Source organism: Columba livia, chromosome 18 (assembly GCF_036013475.1).
Source record: "Columba livia isolate bColLiv1 breed racing homer chromosome 18, bColLiv1.pat.W.v2, whole genome shotgun sequence".
In the NCBI taxonomy this organism is placed as follows: Eukaryota; Metazoa; Chordata; class Aves; order Columbiformes; family Columbidae; genus Columba; species Columba livia.
Window position 1 is genome coordinate 13,637,120 of NC_088619.1, and position 12,570 is coordinate 13,649,689.

At 69.2% G+C, this 12,570-nt stretch overlaps 3 protein-coding genes across 10 annotated transcripts; 2 read left to right on the top strand and 1 right to left on the bottom strand.

Annotated features, from left to right (window-relative positions):
- The first annotated feature begins 10 nt into the window (after positions 1-10).
- TK1 (thymidine kinase 1) lies at positions 11-2,350 on the top strand. The gene is made up of 7 exons (XM_065034301.1): positions 11-139; positions 305-336; positions 415-528; positions 608-701; positions 1,014-1,103; positions 1,181-1,300; positions 1,411-2,350. Exons 1-7 carry the CDS (start codon positions 74-76, stop codon positions 1,564-1,566), a joined length of 672 nt encoding a protein of 223 aa, XP_064890373.1. The 5' UTR covers positions 11-73; the 3' UTR covers positions 1,567-2,350.
- Positions 2,351-2,632: 282 nt separating this feature from the next.
- On the bottom strand, positions 2,633-5,687 carry SYNGR2 (synaptogyrin 2). 3 transcript variants are annotated; one of them, XM_065034273.1, is made up of 4 exons: positions 5,283-5,687; positions 4,124-4,361; positions 3,721-3,860; positions 2,633-3,622 (listed from the first exon to the last, which is right to left on the bottom strand). In XM_065034273.1, the coding sequence occupies exons 1-4, from the start codon at positions 5,685-5,687 to the stop codon at positions 3,425-3,427; spliced, it is 981 nt and encodes a 326-aa protein (XP_064890345.1). In that variant the 3' UTR covers positions 2,633-3,424. The 3 variants fall into 3 exon arrangements, with proteins under 3 accessions (XP_064890345.1, XP_064890344.1, XP_064890346.1); XM_065034272.1 differs by having other exon boundaries at positions 5,196-5,687; XM_065034274.1 differs by lacking the exon at positions 5,283-5,687 and adding an exon at positions 4,692-4,887.
- Positions 5,688-5,778: 91 nt separating this feature from the next.
- Positions 5,779-12,527, top strand: TMC6 (transmembrane channel like 6). Of its 6 annotated transcripts, none has more exons than XM_065034196.1 (20): positions 5,779-6,017; positions 6,218-6,336; positions 6,646-6,777; positions 6,885-7,043; positions 7,147-7,252; positions 7,351-7,447; positions 7,544-7,795; positions 8,112-8,302; positions 8,374-8,518; positions 8,771-8,926; positions 9,113-9,288; positions 9,425-9,506; positions 9,890-9,987; positions 10,144-10,239; positions 10,522-10,597; positions 10,822-10,955; positions 11,167-11,343; positions 11,512-11,590; positions 11,713-11,791; positions 12,146-12,527. In XM_065034196.1, the coding sequence occupies exons 1-19, from the start codon at positions 5,962-5,964 to the stop codon at positions 11,782-11,784; spliced, it is 2,403 nt and encodes an 800-aa protein (XP_064890268.1). In that variant the 5' UTR covers positions 5,779-5,961; the 3' UTR covers positions 11,785-11,791; positions 12,146-12,527. The 6 variants fall into 6 exon arrangements, 5 of the variants coding, with proteins under 5 accessions (XP_064890268.1, XP_064890267.1, XP_064890269.1 ...); XM_065034195.1 differs by having other exon boundaries at positions 12,149-12,527; XM_065034197.1 differs by having other exon boundaries at positions 6,673-6,777; positions 12,149-12,527.
- Positions 12,528-12,570: the final 43 nt, after the last annotated feature.

Consider the following 12,570-nt stretch of genomic DNA (forward strand, 5'->3'; position numbering starts at 1 on the left):
CTTCTGCGGATTGGCTGTCGCGGTGCCGGGGTGCAGAGGCGCGCGCGCGGGCAGCCAGTCCGCCGGTGCAGCCATGAACTGCCTGACGGTGCCCGGCGTGCACCCCGGCTCGCCCAGCCGCCCGCGCGGCCAGATCCAGGTACGGGCCGGCACCGGCGCTGGGCGGCGCTCAGAGCCCCTGGGGCCGCGCCGGGGCCGATACCGGGGGTGCCCGGGCTGCGCGGGGCGGGGGCCGGGGGCTGCCCGCGTGGTGCTCCCGCCCAGCCGCGCTCTCGCCCGCTGACCGCCGTGGTTCTGTCCCCAGGTGATCTTCGGGCCCATGTTCTCTGGGAAGAGGTAGGTCCGGGGTGGGGGCGGGCCGGGCGGGCCGGGGCTTGGGCCGCGCCCGGGGCCGCTCACGCCCGTCTGTTGCAGCACGGAGCTGATGCGGCGGGTGCGGCGGTTCCAGCTCGCCCAGTACCAGTGCCTGCTGGTGAAGTACGCCAAGGACACGCGCTACGGCGCCGCCGGCGTCTCCACACACGACAAGTGAGTCCCGGGCAGGACCCTCTCTGCGGCCCAGCCGCGCTGCCTGGCTCGCGGGTCTCACCGTCTCGCCCTTCCGCAGGAGCACCATGGAGGCCCTGCCGGCCTGTCTCCTCAGGGACGTGTACCAGCAGGCGCTGGGCTCCGCGGTCATCGGCATCGACGAGGGACAGTTTGTAAGTGCACGGCCAGGGCAGACCCTGGGGAGCTCTGCGGGGCCCAGCCTCTCCAGAGCAGCCTGTGAGGAGGAGGTCTGAGTCCTCTGGGCGGGGGGAAGAAATACCCCGGGGCAGTTTGCTGCTGGACCGTGCCGGTGGAGTCAAGCCCTTCCCCTGGTCCCTGCAGGCTGGGGACAGTGGGACTGGAGTCTGTTTCACAGGAGATTGATTTTCCCAGTGCCCTATGGTGCTGTCTGGGCCTGTGCTGCTGGGTCCCGAGTGAAATGCTGCCCCTTCCTCCCCCTGACGCTGTTTCTGGCCCCCATCCAGTTCCCAGACGTCGTGGAGTTCTGTGAGATGATGGCCAATGCTGGGAAAACCATCATCGTTGCTGCTCTTGATGGGACTTTCCAGAGAAAGGTAAACCACTTTTTTAATACAATAGCTGCTTCGGGATCCTCACGGAACCCAGAGCACCCCCTGCTGTCCCGGCACAGGCTTTCGGGAGCATCCTGAACCTGGTGCCACTGGCAGAGAGCGTGGTGAAGCTGAACGCCGTCTGCATGGAGTGCTACCGAGAAGCCTCCTACACCAAGCGGCTGGGAGCGGAGAGGGAGGTGAGTTCCCTTGGAACACAAAGCGCTTCAGCCGCTTCATCTCACCAGTCCTGCTGGTCCAGATCCCCGAGGGGCCTGGGCTCTGCAGTCACTCCTGGTTTTCTTGCCAGGTTGAAGTGATTGGGGGAGCAGACAAGTACCACTCTGTGTGCCGAGCCTGCTACTTCCGCAAGCGGCCTCAGCAGCCAGGGCCGGAAAACAAGGAGAACGTGCCTGTGGGGGTGAAGCAGCTGGATGTGGCCGCCTCCCAGAAGGTCTTTGCTTGACAGCCGGGCTCCCGCACGGGGAGAAGCAAGAGCAGGGAAGCTGAATGCTGCAGCTCCCTGGCACCAGATGTGGCTTCCCCTGCCTTTAGCAAAACTGTCAACTGTCTGAGCTCTGCCCGCCAGCCCAAGCTGCCCCTCTGCACTGGGCGCTGGAAAAGACTGGGAGCAACTGGACCTGCTGCCAGGGGGAGCGGGAGCCTGACGAAAAGTCGGTTCTTGCACGGGACACGGAAAAGCTGCCACACTGACACGTCCTGGAAAACTGTGAGAGCAAGCCAGGCTGCAGAGCTTCCAGCGCCCGCCTGGCTGCTCGCCTGCCGTGTCCAGACTGGCTCTGGTGGCTGGTTCACTTGCCCATGAATGCAACTGTTTCTTTATCTCTTGTGCAGTGTTGCTAAATTCCAGATTTCTTAAGACAATGTACAGTAACTTTGTATTTTAAAGTCACTTCCTTATTTAATGCAGTCTGGGGAGATAACCTGATCCTTGTCGTAGAGCTGTGGCACAACTTCTCAACTGCCCCGCGTGGCAGCAGCCTGGCGCTCGGCCGTCCCTCTGCATGCCTGTGCACGGCCTGTCTGGTGCTGTCACGCTCGCTGCACCCCCCGCTGGGAGGAGGCAGCACCTGGGGGGTGACGGCTGCCCGAGCCCCCGCTCCCACCGTGTCCCCGAAGTGATGACAGTTGTGGTGCCCAAAGCACTTCAGTGCCAGGCCTGGGCCCTCCCGTAGGGACAGGGAAGGCAGCACTGCCGCTGGTTTAGGTTAATAAATAACTTAATGAAATTGCCTGTGCGTGGTTTATACCAGACTGCTCTGAAAAGGCTTCCCTGCAGTTAAGGGCGCGCAGCCGGCGCAGCTGATCACAGCAGCAGGCTGGGCCGGGCTTGGAGCTCTGCTCAAACCGGACTGCGAGGAGCAGGAGGGCTCGCTAAAAATAGACAGAGCATGAGCGTGCTGTTTACAGCGCAGCAGACGGCTGGGGCGGCCCTGCTGCTTCCCGCCTGGCCCCCCGGCCCTCGGGGAGAGGAGCAGCCCCCTTCGCTTCCCCGGAGAAGAGGCAGGTGCTGGCCGGGTGAAAAACTTTATTCCATCTCTACAGTGACAAACAACTCGAGGGCAGCCCCAGCAGCGAGAGCTCACACACCGCACGCTGCTGCTGGGAGCAGCTTCACTACAGGTGCAGCAGCAGCAAACACCCCCTGAGCCAGCGGCACAGCCCCCGCGGGACACAGGACAGCGGCGACGCTTCCGCGGGGACAGCGCGGGGTGCAGGGACCCCGGGAGCAGCCCCGGCCGTGCTGAGACCCCAGTGCTCGCTGCTCCCGCAGACCCCAACCCTCCTCACCCGAGCACCAGCAGCTCTAGCGCAGGCTGCGGGAAGGCACAGCGCGGGAGTTCACAGTCAGGACAGGGCTTTGGCATCAAGCTCACCCGGCAGCAGCCGGGGAAGGCGCGGGAAGCGGCGCGGGCAGGAGCGGGACCGCCTGGCACTTGGGAGGTTCAGCTGGGCTGGAAAGGCACCGGCGCCAGGACTGGCCAGGGCAGCGGCCACAGCTAGGCCAGAGCCGAGGGCGCAAACACCCACCGTGCTGCTCCCAGGGGCAGGAGCCCAGCCCCACACACCCACCCTCCCCGGAGCCGCGCTCAGCAGCCACATCACCCACCACGCACCCGGCTGCGGGTCCAGCGGCAGGACCGGGACCAGGGCCCCCTGCGCCCCAACACCAAAGCCTGGCGGCTTTCACACGCAGCAGCCGCCACCCCGCACACCTTCCCCCGTCAAGTCTCAGGTCCCTCCCGCCCCACCCGCAGAGAATTGCACTGCAACAGCCGTCCCTGCCAGGCCGCGGCAGGGGCTCAGTACACCGGGGGGGGCTGGTAACCCTCCGGGGTTTCTGCCGTGTGGGTGAAGGGCGGCTGCTGGTAGCTGTCATGGCTGATGTTGGGGTAGCTGGAGTACGGAGTCGGAACCTCCGCGCTGGGGTCGATGTAGCTGCGAGCGAAGTCCTCCACCCCCATCTTGTACCTCTTGTAAGCGAAGGCGATCAGGAGGCCCTGGGGAGAGGAGGGGCGGTGGCGTCAGGGCTGCCCTGGGACCCCACAGCGCTCCCTCCCAAGCGGAGCAGGACCGGGCTCACCGCGGCCTCACTCACCCAGGAGAAGATGGAAAAGAAGCTGAATGTGATGGCGGCACGGGCCGAGTCAGCCCCGATGTGCACATCGCTGGCCTTGGTCCAGGACCACTGGTTGGTCAAGAAACAAAAGCCAATGAACCACAGGAACGTCCAGAGACCTATGGGAGGAAGGTGGCGTGAGGGGCTCCCGGGCGGGTCCCCAGGGCGGTCCCTGCCGCGGCCGGTGCGGGAGCCCAGCGGCGCGGCTGTCCCGCGCTGCTGCCCGCGGCTCCTTCGGGCTCTCAGCAGGCAGCGCGTGGCCTGTGGGCAGCACGCCAGGCGGGAGCGACTCCCTTCGCCAGGCACCGGCAGCCACGTCACGGGACAAGGGCGCCATTGTAGCAGCCGCGGAAGGCGCAGCCCTGCCCGGGGCTGCCGGTACCTGAGAAGCAGAGGTCTGCCAGGACCAGGTACTTGCGGTCGGTGGTGTTGCTGATCTGAGGGAAGTAGATGTCCACCATGAAGAAGAAGATGCACGCGAGGAAGGCGAGGACACCAATACCGATGCCGTAGCGGCAGGCGTCTTCGTTGTGGTTAAAGATACAGAAGAGCTCAGAAGAGCTGGGCAAGTTGGTGTAGCCCTCCCCGACCAGGCAGGAGAAAACGATCAGGGCGAAGACCTGCAGAGGCGGGAGCAAGTGTCCGGTGGGCGGTACCGGAGCCCCGTCCAGGGCTGCCCGTGCCCGGCAGGGCTGGGGGCACCGGCCCGGGCAGGGCTCAGCCGGAGCAGGACGCAAGGGCCGGGAGGGAGGGCCGGGAGGGGAGGCCGGGCCGGGCGGTGCCGGTCCCCGAGCGGCGGAAGAAGAACAGGACCGGGCCGCGGGGTCCCGGGCCGGGGGCGGAGAGGAGGAGGAGGAAGGGGAAGGCCGGGCCGGGCCGGGCCGTGCGAGGCTCTCCCGTCCCGTCCCGTCCCGTCCCGTCGCGTCGCGTCCCGTCCCGCCCCGACTCACGGCACTGGCGATGCGCGCCAGGACCTGCGGCTGTTGCACGAAGCGGCCCAGGTCGAAGGCGCCGCCGGCCTTGGCCGCCCCGTACGCGCCGCCGCCGCCGCCACCTTCCATCGCGCCGGAGCCGCCGCCGCTCCCCGCCGCTCCTGCGCGGCACCGCCCCGGGGAGGGCCGGGCCGGGCCGGAGCGGGGCGGGCCGGGGCGGAGCGGGCCGTGCTCGGGCCGGCGGGACCGGGTCTCCCCCGCCCGGCCACCTAGCGCAACGTCAGCTTCCCGCCGATGCCCCCGCGCCCCGCAGCCGTCCGGTCCCGCAGAGCGGGGAGTCCGGCAGCCGCCCCCCCCCCCCCGCCGCGGCGGACCGTACCGCGCCCGCCCGGCGCCGCTCCCGCTGCCGCCCGCCCTCCCGGTGCCGCGGTCGCGTGGCCCCAGTGCAGCATCCGGGACCACGGGCGGCGCCGCGGACGGGGGAGCCCCGGCCGGAGCTGAACGGGGGCTCCGCGGGGTTACCGGGCGGTGGCAGGAGGGCGGGCTGGGCTGTGTCGGGGCTCCGCGCTCCCTCGCCCTCCCCGCCGGTGGACGGTGCCGGCTTCGCACCCAACACGAAGCCGCGGCGCCTGCCCGGTGCGGGCGGAGTCGATGAGCCCCGGGGCGCGTCTGCGCCCGGTCCTGGTACCGGGACAGGGGGTCTCGCCGCGGGGCGGCGCTGGCGGGGAACACAGAGGTCTCTGCCCCAGTGTCACCCCCGGGTGTGGTTTGAGGCCCCCGGGGTCGGGGCTGCCGCGGGGGATGGGAAGGGGCGTCTTCGCCGCCCCGGGGCTGCGGGTCCCGCCATGCCCTTCCCGAGCCGAGCGCGGGGGCCGCTCGGGGCCCCCCCCGCGGTGCGGGCTGGCTCCGGCCCGGCCCCGGAAGGGCGGGCGGGCTCCTCCGGCGCAGCCCGGGACCGGGGGGGGCGGTGCGAACCCCCGGCGCGGGCAGGACCGGCTGTGCCACCTCCCCCATCCGCTCGCCCTCCCCTTCCTTCCTGCTCCGCCGCCGAGCCGGGTTTGCCCCGGGGTTAGTCCTGGGATTAGACCCGGGTTTAGCCCCGCGATCACGCCTGACCCGCTCCCCAGGGCCCCGCACGCAGCGGCCCCGGTTCTGTCCCCGTCCCAGGAGCGGCTTCGGGTGCCGGTGGGTGCCGGTGGCGCGGAGCTGCTGACGCCCGTCGCTCGCCGCTCAGGACGGCGTGTCGGAGGGAGCGCGGCGCCGCCGGGACCGGTTCGGCCGCAGCGGAATGTCCCGGCCGCCCTCCTTCACCCTCCGCGTCCCGGAGGACACCGAGAGCGATGGGTGAGTGTGGCCCTGCCCGCGTCTGCCCCAGCCCCGTCCCCGCACGTTCGGCCCCGGGATGCCGCGGGACACGGCAGCGCCTGCCGCAGGCACCGGGCAGCACGGCGGGCTCGGGGCTGGCGCTCCGGCTTTTCCAGGGCTCCAATCCCCTGGCCCGGGGCCCAGCCCAGCCCCGGGTGAGCGGGTCTGTGTCCCTGCAGGCAGGAGCCGAGCCCGGATAACGAAGGAGCCCTGCACTCCTCCTTCCACCAGCTCATCCAGGAGCAGAGCAGCTTGGTAGAGGCGGGTGTGGAGCTGGAGATGCAGGCAAGGGGCAGAGGTAAAGTGCTGTGGCTGCTGCCATGGTGGTGGGATGGGGTCAGTGTGTGTGCCCAGAACCATCCACTGTCCCAGACCCTGCCTGGGCCAGCAGGGCTCGTGCCAAGGCTGCAGCCAAAGCTCTTGTAGGAGCTGCTGACACCTTTGCCAGTGCAGGCAGTGGGGCAGACCCGCCCTTGGGGACACAGAGAGTGTTCCTGGAGAAGGGGATGCCCCTGGAAGAGCACACACCGGGGCAGTGGGGCTGGGAGGACGGGAGCTGTGGGCACTCTGGCTCTCACCACGCTGCACCCTGTGCTTGCTCTCCCAGAGCACCCAGCACACCTGCCCCACCCAGGTGCCGGTGCCGCAGCCTGGCAGGAGCCTGGACAGGGCGAACAGCACCCCGGCTACTCCTCCACCACCCTGCGGATCCTCGCCAGCATGCCCAGCCGCACCATTGGTGGGTACCACCCACCCTTCCCCAGGCCCAGGAGCCCCTCGGCAGAGCTCTCCCATCCGCCTTGCTCTGCCGGGGCACCCACCCTCCTGCCCTGCTCCCGCCTGCAGGGCGCAGCCGTGGGGCGATCATCTCCCAGTACTACAACCGCACCGCCCGGCTGCGGCGCCGGAGCAGCCGCCCACCCCTGCAGCAGCTCTGCCGCGCCGCACGGCCCAGTGTGCGGCAGTACGACCTGGAGACCGACCCCGCCAGGGCCACGCTGGAAGGTGAGGGTCTGTCGGGAGCGGGGCAGGCGGTGCTGGCACTGTCCTCGCTCTGGGTTCAGGATGGGCATGCCTTGTCCATGTCCTGAGCCCCTTGCACCCCCAGGGAAGCGGAACCTGCTGGTGAAGGAGCTGCTGAGCCTCTCGCCCAGCCAGCGCAGCCACATGCTGCTCACCGTGCCCCTCAGCCTGGCAGAGAAACGCACCCTCCGGTAGGTCTTGTCCTGCCAGCCCTGGCCAGGCAGGGCTTCCGCAGCCAGGGCCGAGCCGGGGCCCATGTCACCCCCTGACCCCCCTCTCTGCTGGGCAGGCGGGAGCTGAGCGGGCAGATGAGACCCCCGAGGCAGCACACGGAGCACCGGGCCCTCTCCTCTCCCTGCGGATGGTCCAGGGGCTGCGTCATCCTAGTAAGGCTGGGATAGGATACAGGGCTGCGCAGCAGCTGTTGGGGGCTCCGGCACAGGCTCCGGCCCTGGTGCTCCCCCTGTGCTCCCTCTCCCCAGGGCTGCCGGGGCCTCTGGTACAGGCTCCTCTCCCTGCTCCCCGCCGCGGAGCTCTGGCACTACTCCCTGAAGCAGATCGGGGGCCGCTTCGGCTCCAGTGTCCTCTCCTACTTCCTCTTCCTCAAGACACTCCTTATGTTCAACATCTCATTCCTCATCCTCCTGGTCTTCGTGGTGGCCCTGCAGGCTGCGTATCCCCCTGCCTCACCCAGCCCCGCACCCTTCACCGGCCTCGAGCTCCTCACGGGAGTGGTGAGCACCGGCAGCGCATCCCCGGGCCGGGGGCTGATTCATCCCTGCATCCCTGCCCTGCATCCCCGCCGCGATGATGTCCCCATCCCTGCCCTGCATCCCTGCTGCGGTGATGTCCCCATCCCTGCCGTGGTGATGTCCCCATCCTTGCCCTCACATAGCTGGGGCCCTGGGATCCCCAGTGCTGTGAATGCAGAAGCGGGTGCTTGGTGCTGCCCCAGCCCAGGGCTGTGTCTCCATGAGCTGGGCCAGGCGGGGCAGGGAGCCGCAGGCACCGCTGCCGTCACCACGATCCTCGTCGTGCGCTTCCCCACAGGGCTCCTTCACTCACTCGCTGCTGTACTACGGCTACTACAGCAACACCACCCTCAACGAGCCCTGTGCCTCCAGCCCCAACAGCAGCACGTGTCCCCTTGCACCGCCCCCACTGCCATACAACATGCCGCTGGCCTATGTCTTCAGCGTCGGGGTCTCCTTCCTCGTCACCTGCGTCCTGCTGGTGTACAGGTGGGTGAGCATCGCCTGCGGCACTGCCAGCCTCCCCCTCCCAATGCCCTGACGCCTCCCCCTCGCTGCAGCGTGTCCCGCTCCTTCGGGGAGAGCTATCGCGTGGGCAGCTCCGCAGGGGACCTGGCGGTCAAAGTCTTCTGTGCCTGGGACTTCAAGGTGGTCCAGAGGCGCTCGGTGAAGCTGCAGTGCGAGAACATCTGCACCCAGCTGAAGGTGAGCAGCTGGGCTGGAGCTGCCGGCGCACGCCCTGAGCCCTGCGGCGGGCGCGTGAAGGCGTTTGCAGGAGCCAGCCCAGACCCCAGGGCTCAGCACCCCTGTCCCCCTGCACAGCGGGGCTCTGCAGCTGCAAATGCCCCTGACTCCAACCCCGCACCAGCGCTTTGCCCTTCGGCCACCCGGGTCCTGCTCGGTGCTGCAGGACAAACCTGGAGCACGTTGGGCAGCGCGGGCACCGCTCTCTTGCAGGAGCTGCTGGCGGAGCAGCGCTCCCGCTCGCGCTCCCGCAGCCTCTGCCAGCGCCTGGGGCACTGCGCCGTGCTGCTGCTGGCCTGGGCCGTCTCGCTGGGCACGGTGCTGGGCGGCGTGCTGGCCGTGCACCACGTCTCGCAGCACATGCACACGGTGAGTGCTGCCGCGCGCCAGGGAGCTCCTGCCCCGGTGTTGGGGGTCTGGGGTGGGGCGCTGGGGAGGGTGGCCAGAGCAACCCTGGGAAGCGGGGGCAGCCCCCTCCCGGTGTCGGTGTTTGCTGCCCTCCCGCAGGCGCTGGGCTGCCGGCAGCCACGCGCTCAGCCCGGTACCCGCTGCCAGGTTCAGCAGGAGCTCCGTGCGCAGGGCAGCGGCCGGCAGCAGCGGGAAGCCGTCCTGCTGGTCCTGCCCCTCACCGTGTCCCTGCTCAACACACTGCTGCCCCACCTGTACACGCTGCTGGCGCGGTGGGAGCGGCAGGACTCCCCCGCCGCGCAGGTCTACGTGGCGATCTGCAGGTGCGCTGCCCGGGGAGGGAGCATCCTGCAGCCCCGTGGTCCTGTGGGAGGCTTTGGGGCCAGGCACCCCACAGGTGGGGCTCGGCCCCTCCATCCCCAGCACTCAGGGGCTTCTGGCCCTGCTCCTGCTCCCCAGGAACCTCATTCTGAAGATGGTGGTGCTTGGCCTGCTGTGCTACCAGTGGCTCAGCCGGAGGGTCGTCTGCTCCATGGAAGAGGTCAGCAGCGCCGCGCGGTGCCGGGCTCCGCTGGGTCGGCGCCAGGGGCACACGGTGCCTGTGCGAGCTGTCTGGGACACGCCGTCCAGACTGCCCTTTGCCCGGGAGCGCGGAGCAGCGCCGAGGCTGCCGTCCTGGCACCAGCAGCAGCATGGGCAGGGTCTGGCAGCCGGGGATCTGCCGGGCAGCGCCGCAGGCACCATCCGCTCCTGTGCTGGGGAGGGAGCGCAACAGCCGGACACGGCCACCCGGACTGGGGACTGGGGAAAGGGTGTGGGGAGGAAAAACTGCCACGGCCCCTCACACCCCATGGGGGCCACGAGAAAGTGAAGGGGCAGGAGAGGCCTCGCTCCGCACTCGGTGCCACCTTTGCTTCCCCCCAGTGCTGGGAGACGTGTGTGGGACAGGACCTGTATCGCTTCATGGTGATTGATTTCATGTTCACGCTGCTGGACACGCTCTTCAGGGAGCTGCTCTGGAGGTAACGTGCCCTGGGAGGGCCCCCGCAGCGCGGCACCCCCGGCACGGCCCTGGCGGCGCTGCTCCGGTGCACCCGGCTCTGCCGCGGTCGGGGGAGGAGGGGGCACCGAGCACGCTCCCAGCGGCGGTGCGGGAGCAGAGCTCTGCTCCGTCCCAGGCTGATCCTGGAGAAGAGGCTGAAGAGGAAGCAGAAGCCCGAGTTTGACATTGCTCGAAACGTGCTGGAGCTGATCTACGGGCAGACCCTGACCTGGTGAGACGGCTCCTGCCTGGCGCGGCTTGTTCCTCTGCTGCCAAATGCCTCATGGTCCCTGGGAGCCCCATGGTGGGCAGGGACCAGGCACAGGGAGCCGCACGTTCCGCTGGGTGGGGGGACAGGCATCCTGGTGCCAGCACCATACAGCTGCAGCCCCCGCGCTCCCTGCGTGGTGGGGGGTGAGAACCACAGGGGACCGGCAGCAGAGCGTCCCAGTGCCGCTCCAGCATCCCCCGCTGGCCCCTCCAGGGCTCAGCTCCTCTTGCCCCTCTCCCCCAGGCTGGGTGTTCTCTTTGCCCCGTTGCTGCCGGCCGTGCAGACGCTGAAGTTGCTGCTGCTGTTCTACATCAAAAAGGTGTGAGCTGCTCCCCCCTCAGCCCCCGTGCATCCCCGCAATGGGCACGCCCCGCGTCCTGCCGCAGCAGAGGGGCCGCCCGGTCACCCGGTGCAGCAAGACAAGCGGCCTGGTGGGAGGGAGGGGTGCTGGGGACGGGGTGTCCCTGAGCTCCTGGGCTCCGCTGGGCGGGAGGTCGGGCCGGGGCCCGGTGCGCAGCACGGGGACACGGCTCCTGCCCACAGAGCAGCCTGATGCGGAACTGCCGGGCGCCCAGCACGCCCTGGCAGGCGTCTCGCATGAGCACCATCTTCATCACCTTGCTGTGCTTCCCGTCCTTCCTGGGCGCAGCCGTGTTCCTCTCCTACACCATCTGGGCGTGAGTACCCGCCGGCACGGGCACGGGGCAGGGGCTGGGGGCCGGTGCCCCCCCCCACTGATGGCACATGGAGCCATTGTCTCCAGCGCAGGGCTGTGCAACAGCAGCTGTTGCCAGATGTTTCTGACGCAGGGTGAGGGCCCCCTTGTCCAGCCCTGGGCAGGGCTGGGCTGCCCATCGCTCTGACCCACGCCTCGCTCTGTCTGCCCAGGGTGCGGCCGTCTGAAACCTGTGGTCCCTTCCGGGGGCTGGAAACCATCTACAAGTCAGGGCAGACCTGGGTGCAAGTGCTGGAGAAGTCCAGCCCCAACATCACCTGGCTCGCCTGGGTCCACCAGCACCTGGTGGAGAACAGCTTCCTCCTGTTCTTCATGTCCGGGGTCCTGCTGTGAGTCCAGCCCTGAGCCTGAACCCCGGGCTGTGCTTTGGGGGTCCTGGGCACGGCCCTGAGCGGGGGCTGGGGGCCGGGGTGCCACTCCAGAGCCCTGTGCCCGGAGCGCCACATCCCCGGCTTCCCACCCCGGCTGCCACCGCCCGGTCCTGCGTGTCGTTGCAGAGCCGTGATCTACTTCAACATCCAGGTGGTGAGAGGCCAGCGCCGGATCATCCGCCTGCTGGAGGAGCAGATCGCCAACGTGCGTGAGCCCCGCGCCCCGGTCCGGCCCTGGCAGGGCCGCAGCACTGCCGGCCTCGGGCTCTGGTCCTGGCTGCGCCGCCGCCTCTGCGGCTGCTCACCGCGCTGTCCGTGCTGTTGCAGGAGGGGCAAGATAAAATATTTCTCATTCAGAAGCTTCACTCGGTTTACGAGCGGAGAGAGAGATGCGCCTGAGTCCCAGGTGAGGCTGGCGCCGAGGGGCTGCTGGGTGCCGGGAGCTCGGGTGGGCGCGGGGACGGGGACGCGTCTCTGCCCCGTGCCGGTGTGGGGCCGTGCTGGGCCAGCCTGGCCGTGGCCGAGCGCTGCGTGCCAGGAGCGGGAAGGTGCAGGAGGTGACAGGGCAGCCAGCCCTTCCCAGAGCTGTCACCCCTCGCTGTGCTGGCAGCTGGGGCTGCAGGTTGGGGCTGCCCTGGTGCTGGGGGCGCTGGGTCCCTTGTGCTGCCGGGGATGGCACAGCGACAGGGGTGGGGACAGACCTGGGACAGGGAGCAGGAGGATGGGGACATTTAGAGATGCTGATCTCTGCTGTCCCCAGCAGCAGCCCCTGGGGCGCAGGGGCTGCACGTTTCCGTCAGACTCCTCGGGCAGGAAGGGGCCGGACCCAGCGCACCCATCGCAGCGCTGGGAGCAGCGGGACCGTGCGGTGCTGGGCAGATCCTCTGCTGCAGCCAGGGACACATTGGGACGTCAGCAGCTCCACGGGGACGTTGCAGCACAGGGACAGGGATGCTCCCACTGCCAAGAGCTGCTGGGGACAAGGCAGGCGCAGCAGGACCAGGACAGCCCAGGCCACAGCCCTGTGGCAGGATGGGCTCCGGAGAGCCGCGGCGGTGCCAAGCGCCGGGCAGAGGAACCCGAGGGTGCTGGATCCCCAGCTGCAGGCTGACCCGGATCATTAAAGCTCAGCTGCGGGAGCACCCAGCCTGTGTCCGACCTGTTGCGCTGGAAGCGGGTGAGCGG

Coding starts and splice junctions, on each gene's coding strand:
- TMC6 (XM_065034196.1), top strand. CDS start 5,962: ATGTCCCGGCCGCCCTCCTTCACCCTCCGCGTCCCGGAGGACACCGAG. Junction 8,927..9,112: donor TCTCGCAGCACATGCACACG/GTGAGTGCTGCC, acceptor ACCCGCTGCCAG/GTTCAGCAGGAGCTCCGTGC. Junction 10,598..10,821: donor TGCTGTTCTACATCAAAAAG/GTGTGAGCTGCT, acceptor TCCTGCCCACAG/AGCAGCCTGATGCGGAACTG.
- TK1 (XM_065034301.1), top strand. CDS start 74: ATGAACTGCCTGACGGTGCCCGGCGTGCACCCCGGCTCGCCCAGCCGC. Junction 337..414: donor CCCATGTTCTCTGGGAAGAG/GTAGGTCCGGGG, acceptor CGTCTGTTGCAG/CACGGAGCTGATGCGGCGGG. Junction 529..607: donor GGCGTCTCCACACACGACAA/GTGAGTCCCGGG, acceptor GCCCTTCCGCAG/GAGCACCATGGAGGCCCTGC.
- SYNGR2 (XM_065034272.1), bottom strand. CDS start 5,687: ATGGGGGAGGTGGCACAGCCGGTCCTGCCCGCGCCGGGGGTTCGCACC. Junction 3,861..4,123: donor GGCAGACCTCTGCTTCTCAG/GTACCGGCAGCC, acceptor TTCCTCCCATAG/GTCTCTGGACGTTCCTGTGG. Junction 3,623..3,720: donor TCTTTTCCATCTTCTCCTGG/GTGAGTGAGGCC, acceptor TCCTCTCCCCAG/GGCCTCCTGATCGCCTTCGC.